The sequence below is a fragment of the Chenopodium quinoa genome, unplaced genomic scaffold, assembly GCF_001683475.1.
Source record: "Chenopodium quinoa cultivar QQ74 unplaced genomic scaffold, ASM168347v1, whole genome shotgun sequence".
NCBI lineage: Eukaryota > Viridiplantae > Streptophyta > Magnoliopsida > Caryophyllales > Amaranthaceae > Chenopodium > Chenopodium quinoa.
The window spans coordinates 692,087-707,829 of record NW_018744718.1 but is presented as its reverse complement, the minus strand read 5'-3'; the positions used below and the strand labels follow the sequence as shown (position 1 = coordinate 707,829).

Here is a 15,743-nt window from a genome sequence, read left to right as displayed (position 1 = left end):
AAAACCCGGAAAATGTAGAGGGCTTTTTGGATTTTTTCGAGCCGAGTTTGGATTTTTAACTAAAAAGGCATTTTTAAGCTTGTCTAAACCCACCCTTTTTTTTTGGGTCAGGTCGAAGTTGATCACCTCTACAGATGTTCTTTAGATGTATATAAAGAAGATGAAGTTGGATGTTTTTTTGTACAAAATAGTTAAATGTTCTTTATAAAACAACTACATGTTCATTACAATACAGCTATTTGGTTTGTTCTTTATGAAATAACTATATGTTCTTTACAAAATACATGTATGTTCTTTACTGAACAACGGAATGTTCATTCCGCCTTTTTTAAGAGAAAATGGATGCACGGAGCATCGTGCATCCTCCTCCATAGAAAAAAATAGTCTCTAATATGCACCCATGGACCATGGTTTAAGAGTCGAGACCCCGGGCCAAGCCGGTATGGACGTATCACGTATGGTGGTCATAAATTACAAATTCGTGCACAAAACTGTTACGAGTATTGATATTTGCGTTTTTTTTACTTAAACATTACTTCGTCCTTTGTTTTTATTTAAGTGTCTCAGTTTTATTTACTTGACCAATGTTTGTGTTATATATATAATAAAATATACACTTGTTAGAATCGTCTTAATGTATAGTTTCCAAATATTAACTTTTTATAATTTATATAATATATATAAATAATTAAAAGATATTACTAGTCAATTGTACATTGACTAGTCGAACCGGAACACTTAAATAAAAAAAAAAAAAAAAAAAGGGAGTAATGTTTACCGATTTTACCGGGCAAAATTTTTAAGAAATCACATGCATACATTTCATGTTCTTGTACAATTGCAGAAGTGTTGTGGTTATTTCACACACAATAACTGTTTTAACTTTTTTTTTAAAAAAACACGGTGGTTTTTCCCTTGTGCACAATTATAACCCATACACATTGTTGGTTAAGCTAAACTTCAAATACAACAGATACTTCGTACTTCCTCTGTTCTTTTTTACTTGACCAGTTTCTTTTATCATGCTTGCCAATGCAAAACTTTAACGATCAATAACTTAAATTCTCCATAAGTAAAAATTATAAAAGTTATATATTATGATAGTACTTATTGAGACGAATCCAAAAAGATCATACATGAATATATTTTTCCTTACATATTATTCACGAAAGACGGTCAAAGAAGGAGTGGTGAATAGTGTAAAAGTCAAAGCGGGTCAAGTAATAAAAAACGGAGGAAATATAATTTAAGCCTAATTATAGAATAAACAATTTACACCATAACACAAATGTCATTTGTTCTATACTTCTAGAGTTCTAGTGAATATAGTAATGGAGAAACAAATTAAAGGCCACAAAATATGAGAAATAACAACCACAATGACAATCCACACACACAAGTATCATCATCTTACATGGCCCCAATATCCAAAATCCCAAGATTCTCATTCATACTCTACTCCACTAACTAGTGGTCGTTAATAATTGCAAAAACAGTTGATTAATCTCCCGCCATCTTTCTCTTTCTCTTTCTCTCTCCTCCAATAAAGCTTCACTTTAATGGCGGCCACTGCTTGGTCTCTTCTCTCTCCTCCACTCAACCTACAATTCTCTTCCACTTCCGCTTCTAGAAACATCCGCCATTGGAGCTCAGCAAGAAGAACTACTGCCGCTAAAATCTTCGCCAAAAGTAGCGACGATGATGATAAAGCGCCGTCGTTTAATCCTTTTGGGTTCGTTACCGATAATCCGTCTAGCAAAAGCGCAATTCAACTCCCTGACAGTCCTGCCGAGGACGGCAATGTCGGCCAAATGCTTAATGTCAGTAATTTCCTCTCTCTCATTATTTCGATTTCGATTTTAATTATTCGGGTTTTTGATATATGCAGCCCTTAGGGCTAAAAATAGGTAACCATAGCATTGATCGGTGTTATTAATGTTCAATGTATTGACTTTTAGCTTCTAATAGCTAGCTTTAGGGTTGCGTATATCATTTTCCTACATTTTGGTCACAATCATTGGTTAGTGTGATGTAAATACTTTATTATTTGAAAATTGTTATATGTCAATTAGATTTAAGATGGTAATTTTTGTACAGGAGTGAAATATTGGTCTTTTAGCTTCTAATATCTAGCGTTAGGGTTGTGTATATCATTTTCCTACTTTTCGATCACATCATTGTGTTAGTTTGATGTAAATACTTAAATATTTGAAAATTGGTAAATGTCATATAGTTTTAAGATGGTAATTTTTGTATAGGAGTGAAAATATTGTGTTTTTAAGTACTAGTATTTCATATGGGTTTTCAAATTGTGGTTTGTTTGCAGAGAATAGAGGACAAGGGAAAGGACTATGGGCGTTTTATTAAATCCGGGGACTTAATTTGGTTTGTTAGAGAAACAGGTAATAGTAATCCTCACATTCTTCGTTTCGAGTTGTCGTGTTTGTGAATTGGTTGCCCTTTTGTATTAGCTATGTTGCTCATGAATGATTGGGTAATTTGTTAAAGAGCAACTTGCATTTTTAACAATTGAGTTTCCAAATTGTTTATGCATGATTGTTGAGCATCAAGAAACAAGCAAGAAATGGTTGATTGTTAGATTATTTTTGTTTTGGCATATGAACAATAATTGGAAAGTGTGACTTTAAGCTTTCTTTTGCCAAATATCAGGACAAATTGGGATGCTAGGGATTATTGTTTGCCTGATGTATCACTTTCTGTAGGTTCGCCTGACAGTAGGCGTGGAACCATTGTCTTCCTTCATGGGGCTCCAACACAATCTTATAGCTATCGAGTTGTTATGTCACAGGTTTGTGCCTAGCATTTGTGATTAATTGGGTCATCTATCATGCTGGCTTCCTTTTATAATTTATTAAAGGGGCATACATTTGTGTTGACTATATATATGTGTGTGTCTTCACTATGCTGACACTTTCAATGTTTATGCTACATTTTACTTTTGAATGTCCAACTTGATTGGCATGCTCTCTTGTAAATTGTAGAGGATACGTTGGCCCTTATGCTTCCATTGTACTTTGTATAGTTTTGGGGTTTCCCTCATTTCATTAATATTAGTTGGTCAAGAATAAAATATGTGATACCATGATCTGAAATTTAAAAAAATGTGATGCCTATGAAAGTATGAATATATGATATGGTATGGTTCAGTTATTATTTATTTACAGCATTGGTGCTCTGTGTTAGACTCGGGTATTTGCGTCAGCGTCAGGCTTGGGTATGTGACCAGTGTCAAACTTGGCTAATTTATGAAAAGATTTCATGCTTTAGGTTCAAAATGATGAGTTTAATATTCATATCCAATTGGAATGTCAGAGATTTACCATGGGTATTCAAGGTGAAATGAAGATTTGAAGTAACATCAGTTGTCTTTTTTTTTTTTTTTTTTTTTGAAACCAAGTAACATCAGTTATCTTGGTCAAATATACAATGTTTAGGATCTAGAATGGACATCTCAACTCTCAGAAATTGTAGTACCATTATGATGACACTTCAAGAGTTCAAGATAATCTTCACTAATAGTTTAGTAGGGTCCTTTCCATTCCTAGGCTGTTTTGACTTGTCCATTACTGTAACAAGTATTTGATTTTCTTTATGCAACTTATCTAAATCTTTTTTATCAAGTATTGTGGATCAATCCTCTTAGAGAATTCGTGTTCTATACATTGTATGATTGTAATAGTATATGCTCCATATAAATCATCCCCATGAATATAGTATTGGTGGGACTGATTAGATTTGAAGTCTTCTGGTATGCTAGGTCAGAATACCATTTTGTCCCAAATTCGCAATTATTTATCACCTCATTGTTTCATTTTCATATGTGTTATACTACTAAGCAATAAAACAGAAATTACTTATCTCTTGATGCGTGAACCAAAGTGACAATAGCCGCGTCGTGGAAAACCACTGACCTAAAAGACGATTCCGCGCTACCTCCCGGTGCAGTAGACTAGAAGCGGTCGCCCTCCAGGATAAGCACGGCGCCGGAGTTTATGTGCACTCACAAACCCGACTGGAACTTAGAATACTTGCCCAGAAAACAGAACAGAAGAAACTCGTGTTTAGATAATTTTAGAGAGGAGAGATAACTGAATGTGTTGTGTATTTTTGATTGGAAAAAGCAACGAGTATATATAGGCAGAAGAAGGGAGACATGAAACGTAAAACGAGGTACGAATCTGGCTAAGAAAACGACCAGATTCATTCAACCAGTCAACAACGTAAGCAAGAAACAAGGAATTAATTAATCAGCTATAATCAAGGGATTAATGACTGACTTAATTCCGTAATCCCAACAATCAGAAAAGAATATTCCCAACAGAAAAAGAATATTCCCAACAGACATAAAAAGAATATTCTGTTTAACAAGGAAAAAGAAATAAAATTCCTCCAAAAAGATAACAAGGACCCACGCCCGCGCATCGCATTCCCCAAGACCCAAGTCCCGAGGCCCGGCCCGGCCCGGCTCGGCTCGGTGCGCGCGTGTGTGTGTGGAGTAACACTTAACTCCCACTCACTCAACTAAGTAGTGTTAAGACACTACAATATAAAAACAAGGAAAAACCTTTTCCCCCAACCAATGTGGGATTTTCCCCTTTCATTTGTTTTTCTCTCTCTCTTGTTTTCCCCATCCCTCTTATTTTATATCAAGAACTTCCAACAATCCCCCACAGGTTCGAAGATATGAAAAAGAAAGGAAGGAAAAGATGAATTCTGGGCAAAACAAAACAATTGCATAAGTGTCAATGTCTCGCGACTTGAATTGACACATAGTGGACATCAAGCTATGATCCCTCACCTACCAAGTGACTTTCGTCTTGAACTTAATAGGGAGTTAGGAACCCGTCACTTTGAGCCACACAATTGAACATGTATAATATTCTGAAATTCCGCGAATAAAGGTGACGCATTATACTGGCCATACGTCCAGCCTGGATGCTCATAGGTGCTCTAGAGTATAAGCCCACGAAATACTCATAGGAAGCGGCCACACTTCCACACCTAAGTAGGTGAACTCCATCAAGTGTGAGCTACAACACACCTCCAAAAATATGGATATGGGTTCAGTAAGAGCCATATGCTCAACCTCCTTCTCTTTTGTAGCTAAGCACAACAAACATCTAGAGATGGTCCAATAAAAACAAAATGTGCTTCCGAATTATTATATAATGTTCCCCTTTGAACTCATGGTGAGTAGGAGTTCACTATTTCATAATTCATACAACGGGCTTTAGCCCCATGTCTTCCGATGTTTCCAAAACTAGTTTTTTACATAGGCCTTTAGTTAACGGATCCGCAATGTTCTTTTCGGACTTAACATAGTCCAGTGATATCACCCCTTCAGACAACAGATTTCTGACGGCTTTATGCCTCAGACGGATGTGTCTCTTTTTCCCATTATAGGCATGGTTGTGAGCAACAGCAATAGCAGCTTGCGAATCACAATGAAGTGCAACTGAAGGAGCTGGCTTCCCCCACAGCGGAATATCTGCAAGCATGTTCCTCAAACTCAGATTCCATAGTAGACATAGCAGTACAAGATTGCTTACAAGATTTCCAGGATACAGCTCCACCACCAAGGGTGAAGACATAGCCACTAGTAGAGTTAACTTCATCATTATCGAATACCCAGTTGGCATCACAAAAAACCTTCCAAAACTCCAGGAAACTTGGAGTAGTGCAAACCCCAATCCGCAGTACCCTTAAGGTACCTAAGCAACCTCCTAAGAGCAATCCAATGATCACTGCTTGGGTTATGAGTGTACCTGCTCAACCTACTAACAGAATAAGCAATGTCAGGTCTAGTGTAGTTCATTAGAAACATAACACTACCAATAATTCGAGCATACTCAGACTGATTAACTGGATCACCATTATTTTTCTTTAGGTGGAAACTTGGGTCATATGGAGTCTTAACTGGATCGACATTAAATGAGTCAAACTTTTTAAGAAGCTTTTCAACATAGTGTGACTGATTAAGACAGATGCCTTTTGGAGTCCTTTTGATTTTTACTCCCAAAATCACATCTGCCTCACCCATGTCTTTCATTTCAAAATTCGAACTCAAAAACTGTTTTGTCTCATTTACTCGATCCAAGTCAGTCCCAAAAATCAACATATCATCCACATAAAGACAAATAATTACACAACCATGACTATCATGCTTAAAATAAACACAAGAGTCACCTTCATTAACATGAAAACCATTACCAGTCATAGTCTTATCAAATTTGTCATGCCATTGCTTTGGAGCTTGTTTGAGCCCATACAATGACTTGACTAACTTACAAACCTTGTTCTCTTGGCCTGGAACAACAAACCCTTCAGGTTGGACCATATAAATCTCCTCATCCAAGTCACCATTCAAAAAAGCAGTTTTGACATCCATTTGATGAACAACAAGATCAAAAATGCATGCAAGAGCAATTAAAGTCCTAATGGTTGCAATTTTAGTAACAGGGGAGTAGGTATCAAAATAATCAATGCCAAACTTTTGAGTAAAACCCCTTACCACTATCCTTGCCTTATACTTGTCTATGGATCCATCGGCCTTTAACTTTTTCCGAAAGATCCATTTACAAGTAATGGGCTTACAACCTCTAGGAAGTTCAACCAATTCTCAAGTGTTATTATTGAGAATTGATTGTAACTCACTATCAATTCCTTCTTTCCAAAAAACAGCATCAACTGACCTCATTGCCTCATCATAGGTTTTTGGATCATCTTCCAAAACAAAAATATGCACAAAATCATCATCAATTAAGGAAGATTCAAATAAACAGGAAGTAATAAAATCAGGACCAAAACTGTTTTCCTTTCTTGCCCTTTTGCTTCTCCTTGGCTCTAAAACAAAATCATCGTTAGTAATAGGAGCATTAGCAATAGGCAAACTAACAGAACTACTAGCATGCAATTCACTATCATTAGAAGAAGACATCTTCAAAGGAAAAATGTTCTCAAAGAACTCAGCATCTCTAGCTTCAATGATATGACCACCTGCATAAGAGTTGTTAGCACCTTTAACAAAGAAACGATAAGCATAGCGAATAAAAATAGCATCAACATTTTTGGGACCAATTTTATCCCTCTTGAAACTAGGTATGCCTACTTTTGCTAGGCACCCCCACACTTTCAAGTATTTCAGGTTTGGCACTCGACCTTTCCATATTTCGTATGGAGTCTTGTCAAGCTTCTTGTGAGGAACCCTGTTCAAAACATGACGAGCAGAAAGAATAGCCTCCCCCCACATGTTATTAGGAAGCCCATAACTAATAAGCATAGAATTCATCATATTCTTTAAAGTTCTATTTTTCCTTTCAGCTATACCGTTTTGTTCGGGTGAATAGGGAGCCGTCGTCTCATGAACAATGCCAAGTTGCTCACAAAATGCCTTAAGAGTGTCAGGGCTGTACTCACCACCCCTGTCACTCCTAACCCTTTTAATCTTTTTGTCCAATTGGTTTTCTACCTTAGCTTTATATTTGAGGAACATTTCCTCAGCTTAGCTTCGTCCTTAGACCTGAGAAGATAAACCATGCAAAAACGTGAACAATCATCAACAAAAGTAATATAATACTTTTTACCCCCTCTACTTTCGTGATTATTAAAATCACCTAAGTCACTATGAACAAGCTCTAGTACTTCAGTCTGTCTATCTACTGATTTAAATGGCTTCTTTGTAAATTTGGCTTCAACACAAACTTGACATTTTGAAAAATCCGTATTAGAAAAACTTGGAATCAAATTTAAGTGTTTAAGCCTTTTAACAGAATCAATATTAACGTGACCTAATCTAGCATGCCATAAATCAATAGACTCAGCAATATAAGCAGAAGAAGTACTAGCATTCTTATTCATAGTGTCAATCTTAACATCAAGAGTAAAAAGCCCCCCATTACAAAATCCCTTCCCCACAAATTCCCCATTGCGAGTAAGAACTAATCTATCAGAATCGAATGAGAGCTTCAGTCCAGCTTTCATGAGTAAACTGCCAGAAATTAAATTCCTGCGCATTTCTGGAACATGCAAAACATTAGTCAGAGTAAGTAATTTTCCAGAAGTGAGAGTGAGAACGATCTTCCCTTTGCCTTGGATAGAAGCAGAAGTTGAGTTGCCCATGAAGACATTTTCACCTTCAACCTTGTCATAGGTAGTGAACATGTCCTTGTTGGCGCAGATGTGTCTGGTAGCTCCAGTGTCAACAATCCACTCAGCAACATTACCTGTAAAGTTATCTTCTAAAACAACAGCAACAATAACGTCAGAATCCTCAATAAGATTTGCTTGACTTTGCCCATTCTTCTTCTTGACCCTGCAATCTTTAGCCTTGTGACCACTCAGACCACACTCAAAACAAGTACCCTTAAACTTGTACTTCTGAATTTTCCCTTTAGGCTTAAGGTTACTGTTTTTGGCTTTGGACTGGTTGTTGAGTTTGGGTTCAACAAGGTTGGCTTTGGCAGAAGAAGAGGAAGGAAAAACAGAAGGGGTTTTGTCTTTGATACGGTTTTCCTCCTCGATTTTGAGGTGGGCAGCAAGTTCCTCTAAGGTTAGGTCTTTCTTTTTGTGCATGAGTTGGTTACGAAAATCCTTCCAAGAGGGAGGGAGTTTCTCAATCAGAACAATAGCAAGGGTAGTATCACAAATAGACAGACCTTCAGCAGCCATATTAATACAAACACTCTCAAAGCATGAATCTGATCAATAATAGGCTTATCATCAACAACTTGAAAACTTAACCACTTACTAACACAATAACGTTTAGTAGCAGCATCATCAGTTCCATATTTTTTCTCTAAAGCATCCCAAATATCCTTAGCATGATAAAAACCCATATAAATATCCAACAGACTATTCGACATATAATGCAACAACATGCCCTTACAGGTTCTATCATCCTTAGCAAACTTAAAATCAGGTTCAACAATATCATTAAGAACATATGCAACATCAATTTGCTCCAAATAAAAACGCATCCTAACAGCCTAACGTTTATAATTCTTTCCATCTAGAGGTTCTAACTTAGACATATCAGGAATCAGAAACTTGGAAGCCATAATCGTCTTTTAGATTGTTATTCTACTAAGCAATAAAACAGAAATTACTTATCTCTTGATGCGTGAACCAAAGTGACAATAGCCGCGTCGTGGAAAACCACTAACCTAAAAGACGATTCCGCGCTACCTCCCGGTGCAGTAGACTAGAAGCGGTCGCCCTCCAGGATAAGCACGGCGCCGGAGTTTATGTGCACTCACAAACCCGACTGGAACTCAGAATACTTGCCCAGAAAACAGAACAGAAGAAACTCGTGTTTAGATAATTTTAGAGAGGAGAGATAACTGAATGTGTTGTGTATTTTTGACTGGAAAAAGCAACGAGTATATATAGGCAGAAGAAGGGAGACATGAAACGTAAAACGAGGTACGAATCTGGCTAAGAAAACGACCAGATTCATTCAACCAGTCAACAACGTAAGCAAGAAACAAGGAATTAATTAATCAGCTATAATCAAGGGATTAATGACTGACTTAATTCCGTAATCCCAACAGTCAGAAAAGAATATTCCCAACAGACAGAAAAGAATATTCCCAACAGACATAAAAAGAATATTCTGTTTAACAAGGAAAAAGAAATAAAATTCCTCCAAAAAGTTAACAAGGACCCACGCCCGCGCATCGCATTCCCCAAGACCCAAGTCCCGAGGCCCGGCCCGGCTCGGCTCGGCGCGCGCGCGTGTGTGTGTGGAGTAACACTTAACTCCCACTCACTCAACTAAGTAGTGTTAAGACACTACAATATAAAAACAAGGAAAAACCTTTTCCCCCAACCAATGTGGGATTTTCCCCTTTCATTTGTTTTTCTCTCTCTCTTGTTTTCCCCATCCCTCTTATTTTATATCAAGAACTTCCAACAATATGTAGTCATTAGAAATTTTGAACCTTCTCAAATTGCCTCAAGGATCTTTCTCATGCTATAGTTAATAATGTGATGTATATGGAATGTCATTCTTACCTTGACCAACAGTGTTCTATACCTTCCTTACAAAGTTCCATTTTGTTAATCTCTTTGTTTATGTTCTCAAACTTCTTTTGTTTTGATTTTACTTGAATATTTCTGTCCTTTATTGGCCAGAAAATTTCAATTGGAATCTTATAAGTGGGTGGAGCAGCTAGGAAACATAAAGTGGTTCTCTCTGAAAAAGCTCTGTTCTGTACTTCTGTTTGCTGAACACTACTGTTGTTATTGATAGATGTCTGATTCTGGATTTCACTGCTTGGCACCTGATTGGATAGGCTTTGGTTTCAGTGATAAGCCATACCCAAAATTCGGATTTGACTATACAGGTTTTTGATTTTATCATGTTGCTCTCTTTTTGAATTATAATTGAATATTCTTTTCATTAATTTAAAGTCTGATGCATAAATCCTGTTGTAACAGAAAAGGAGTTCCATGATGAATTTGATAAATTACTTGAAGTGCTGGGAGTGAGATCTCCTTTTCTTCTGGTAGTACAGGTGTGAACGACATGCACCGTAGATAAAGTCCCTGATTCAACTGTGTATGACCCATCCTTGCGCCATATAACTAACTCTTATTTTGTTCATCAGGCCACCAACATTTTCTTCATTTTCTTTTTAATTTATAGCTTAATAAGTCTGATTATAGAATACTGCATTACTGCTTATTCAGAACCGCCACCTTAATTTTATGTACTTTCATTGATCATCTATCTTTGTAGGGCTTTTTAGTAGGTTCCTATGGATTGACCTGGGCATTGAAAAATCCCGACAGGATATCTAAACTCGTGATACTGAACAGTCCACTAACAGCTTCATCTCCAGTCCCTGGATTGTTTCAACAACTAAGGTTTTGATCTATAACTACATGTTCTTAAATTTTTTTTTTTTTTTATTTTTATTCATTGATTATAAACAAGTACTGTACACATGATCACCTACCTGCTATACACTTTCTTGGCTTAAACTTCAAGCATGTTTATGTGATGGTTAGATTGATTTGAGATTTTAGCAGTATTGCTGTCAATCAATTCATTGTCATCATTAATGGTTCTGGAAATTAGGAAACTAATAAATCTCTTCACATATCCATTAGTGCCTTTTGCCATCAGTTGATTCAGTTCACCTAGAAGTCTTTTTGTAATTATAGCTTATGAACTTTCTGGGTTTGATTTCATATAGAGTATGGTTAATTGGCCATTGTAGGCCTCAAGCGATCTTGGGTATTAACTTGGATAGCTTTACCTCAAATTTTCAGAGATATTCAACTGATATCTTGAAATGGTCTACTGTTCATGAATCTGTAGTAAGAATTGTTGTTGTATATAATCATGGCAACCAATAATATAAGTTTTCATAGTTTCCGATTTTCTGTAATCTTTAAAATAGGCTTCTTAGAAACAATTTTGGGTAGATATCATATATAATTAACTTGCCCAGTGACGCTTAATGTCCAAACCCCTTCGATTTGGGTGGTCATTAATCCGTCCAAAACCTCTGAGGGCCTGAGTGTGACGGTGTTTGATTGATACTTGCATTGCTTAGTCATATGGCAGATCAGTTTGCCACTAATCAGTAAATGAATCAACACTTTGATTGGTAAACATACTTCAAGATGTCAAGGTAGTCTTCAAGCTATTAACCACACTAGCTAAGGAAAGGACATTTGCCATCCTATTGTAATCAAGGCCATCATTCCACAATTGTAGATTTGTAATTGGGGCCAGTAACTTCTGAGAAAGGGATATAAGACATTAAGGGAAACCTTTTGGGTGAAGAAGGTTTTACTTGAGCCATCAATCATCAAATATATTGTTTTGTCTTATTTTGGTTATTGGCTCCCCTAGTCAATTGAGTTGAAATGATTTTATCTGGACAACCGCCCTCCATCAAGCTTGAAAATCTTCTTGCCAACTGATCTGAGTTTGAAGTGTGAAGCTCTGACATCATAAAGAGATAGAGGTTGGCAAAAAAAAAGGCCTAATATTCATTAGGGCTTGGCACTTTTTGTGACAAGTGGTTACACTTTCCATTGGGTGGGAATAGAAATAGTTGTATATTGTTGTGCTAAATTATTTATCATCTAATCGGGTGTAGCAAGTTCCAAGTCTATTGCTACAAGAAAGGAAAACTTTCTTCATGGACCTAGCGTTTTTGGACGTTTAGTACTTTAGTGTGAGTCGTGTGAGGAGTGAGGACCTTAGATAATGCAATTGTATTTTAGATTATTACTTGAAATTTAACTTGCATAAGTTATGAAGTCCTAGGACAATATCCTTGTCGAGATGTTTTCTGAAACCTTGACAAGCCTGCAAATGATGATGCAGTCAGATTTCTGTTTGTAGTCATTAGCCCTCCTCCTTCAAAAAAGAAAAGATTAATGAAAAAGAGATTTGTGATAACTAGAAGACTTCAAGCAAGATTTTTAATAATATAATTCTCAAAGTTGATGTAGATCTCTAGAGGAGCCGCCTGACTTGAGGAATATGATCAGAAATGTCTTTTGTTATTCTTTCCCCCTTAACCCAGATTTATGAGGAACTTGTATATGCTTTATTTTGCAGATTTCCTCTTTTAGGTGAATTTACAAGCCAGAATGCTATTATCGCCGAACGCTTTATTGAAGCAGGTAGCCCGTATGTATCCAGTTCATCACTTCATAGATATCTCTGCAGTAACTGTCTTTATAATCCTTGATTAGTTGCGTATACCATTTTTTTTTAATTCTGGTAACAAGCTGATTGAATTTTTTTTTTTTTAGAACAAAGATGATTGAATATTCACATTACTGATAGGGAGTTTATTTTCTGGCAAAATCCGCCCATATAGGGATCCTAGCTGTTTTACCTTCTTTTTATCGTTTGTGCATGTTTAGAATAGTAATTAATTGAATACTCCGATACAAAGAACTAAAGAAGCAATTGATTTTGTAAAGGAACATCTTTGTGACACTAAGACAATTTTGATGTTGCTGATTTGGCTGGAAATTTTATGTTGATCTTTGTGAATACTACAATTTTGTAGACATGTGATACTAAATCTGAGATGTATTGTGTTCAATTTAAAGGAGCAATGGTAAATAAGATGTTAACATATAAAATGAAGCATGGAGATTTGAGAGGCTTTAATTACAAATCTACCGTCTTTTGTGCTAAGTTCTTGTCTAAAGTCCTTTCTGATTGCATTTATTGTTGCTACAGTTATGTTCTGAAGCTGGAAAAGGCTGATGTATACCGGCTACCATATCTATCAAGCAGTGGTCCTGGATTTGGTTTGGCTTCTAATTCATTTCTTATTTGTCATAATTTTAATAATGCTGGAGATGGGGTTAGCCAAAAATTTTGGTGGGTTACTCTCTAACTGTTTGAGTGTAGATTGACTTCATTTAATCTTCTAAACCTGGAGTCAAATCTTCCTGGTGAACAAATACTTTTTGTTGCCCCGCCAACTAGATCACTTATTTACTGTCATTCAGTAGATGTCTCATCACTCTCATGGAAACTTGAAATTTGTATTCTTTTTGTTCTTTATCCTCCATTATCAAGCTGGCAGCTCCGACATCAAGTATTCAGTTTCCTCATGAATAAGTTACAAAAGGACCTTGATTAATTGTAATTAAATACAATGGACAGTGAGTTACTGGCCTGTACAAAATATTTCCTCACCTTTCGTACGGATAATCATGATTCAATGAGTATTTTTGGGAAAATTTGCATACAAGAATCTGAGAATTACAGCTATGTTGCTTACATAGACATTAACTGTCTTGTACTTGTATAAGGAGTTATGATGTAAATTGAAGTTCTTCATTATACTTGCTAAAGTTAGTCTTGTGATTTTTCTGCTCTAGCCTTGCTTGAAGCTGCTAGAAGAACTAACTTCAGAGAGGTAGCAACTCAGATAGCTACAGGGTTTGCATCTGGAAGGTACTGTTTCAAGTTAACTAGCTTTAAAGACAATTCTAATAGCTAGCAGATTGAATCAGGAAAGTGCAGTTATAAGATTGCTAATATGCATAATTGTTTTTCCAGCTGGGATAAACCTATACTGTTAGCATGGGGTATATCAGACAAATATCTTCCCCAATCAATTGCAGAAGAATTTCAAAAGGGTAATCCATCAGTTGTGAAGCTTAAATTAATAGAAGGAGCTGGTCATATGCCACAGGAAGACTGGTAAGTATTCCTCTGTTCAAACATGCAACATAACTAGAAGTAGTATTCCTAACTTGAAGATTGCCTTTGTTTAAAGCTGATAGATGTAATGCGTACAGGCCTGAAAAAGTTGTTGATGCTTTGAGAATGTTCTTATGAAGTCATCAAAGAGATACATCTAGCCTGAGAATCTTTGAATGGGCTGATCAAAGGATAGTAGCCAAGGCGCCGAGGGCATGTGTAACAGTAAGAAAGGAACCGATGTGGCAGACAAAATACATGCTTCGATATGAACTTTTCTTTCGCAATCATTTGAACTGGGTTGTTGTCCGTGTCGGTTTAAAGAAATTAAACAAAATCACCACCCAGTGCCACAGGCTCCAACTAGTTCTTATGGAAGAATAGGAGTCAGATGTATGATGTATTATTATACAGTATTACTGCACATTCTGTTCAAGGGTGTAATTAAAAGAACCAGTTTTAAGCTGTTTACCAAAAATAGAGCTAACTTTCTGTTACACAAAATGTTGTGATCACTTTAATATTGCCAGGAGCCCTGAAATTTGGACCCCAAAGGTATAGTAGACAGCTATTGTGGAACATGATACAGTTAGCACATTTCAGATCACCGAAATTTGTAAATTTGTTATGTACATATCGGCTTAGTTACCTTAAATTTCATAAAAGCCATACCAAATTATATCAGTCAATTTAAGAAAGGGCGATTTTAAAGTGATTTGGTTGACTTGAAATTTTGGGTAAATGGTGACTGCTTAGAATTTGAGCCAAAACATGATCTGGTAAGGAAGGAGGTTCTTGTGTGTTGGGAGCGGATTCCAGCAACTCATAAACTAGGGAAAAAAAATCAATCAAAGGATCAATTAAAGAATACAAAATTTGACTTCATTTATACATAATAAGAAAACAAGCTGAAAAAGTAAAATATGCATGGTCAAAGATATCAATGGAATCACAGCTCATCAATCAAGGATTTGATTTATCCAATCAAGAAGTCAAAAATCAAATTAAAGATATTATGAAATCAATCAAGACTATTGAATCAATCAAATAAAACTAAATCAGGAAATAAATGACTTGATTCACGAAATATTATTCGCGCAATGGTCTCAACTGAGTACGGACATTACGGACTTAACTGCACCTTTCTGAGTAAGTTGATTGCCTTTCTAAGAAAGACGACTTCCCTTCAAAACTTGGACCAGTCGATGTCACGTAATGCATGCTTGGGAAACAAGCACGATTACATCCCAGAATTGAAAGAGCAAATCAAGGAAATATCAATCAACTATGTCAACATTTCCTAAGAAATGAAAATTTCAATCAATATTTTCAACATTACCAAGATAACAAGGATTCTTCCATGATGATGTACTGTATTAAATTTACAAGTCATTATAAAAAGGATATTCATTGTAATGGAATTCATTCATATATGACCTAATACAATTTACAACACTTTTATACTATAATTTCTGATATTATTTCGTCAAAATTACTTCGTCCTTACTCATAAATGCCCCTATTACTTTTA

The 15,743-nt window shown here is 36.1% G+C and overlaps 1 protein-coding gene across 1 annotated transcript; it reads left to right on the top strand.

Annotated features, from left to right (window-relative positions):
• Window positions 1-1,286: 1,286 nt before the first annotated feature.
• On the top strand, window positions 1,287-14,690 carry LOC110703221 (haloalkane dehalogenase-like). Its single transcript, XM_021880984.1, has 11 exons — window positions 1,287-1,820; window positions 2,327-2,402; window positions 2,724-2,809; window positions 10,271-10,364; window positions 10,459-10,535; window positions 10,760-10,887; window positions 12,602-12,673; window positions 13,238-13,308; window positions 13,888-13,963; window positions 14,069-14,212; window positions 14,311-14,690. Exons 1-11 carry the CDS (start codon window positions 1,560-1,562, stop codon window positions 14,348-14,350), a joined length of 1,125 nt encoding a protein of 374 aa, XP_021736676.1. The 5' UTR covers window positions 1,287-1,559; the 3' UTR covers window positions 14,351-14,690.
• The last annotated feature ends 1,053 nt before the right edge of the window (window positions 14,691-15,743 follow it).

Coding starts and splice junctions, on each gene's coding strand:
- LOC110703221 (XM_021880984.1), top strand. CDS start 1,560: ATGGCGGCCACTGCTTGGTCTCTTCTCTCTCCTCCACTCAACCTACAA. Junction 10,536..10,759: donor CTTTTCTTCTGGTAGTACAG/GTGTGAACGACA, acceptor CTATCTTTGTAG/GGCTTTTTAGTAGGTTCCTA. Junction 10,888..12,601: donor GGATTGTTTCAACAACTAAG/GTTTTGATCTAT, acceptor TTTATTTTGCAG/ATTTCCTCTTTTAGGTGAAT.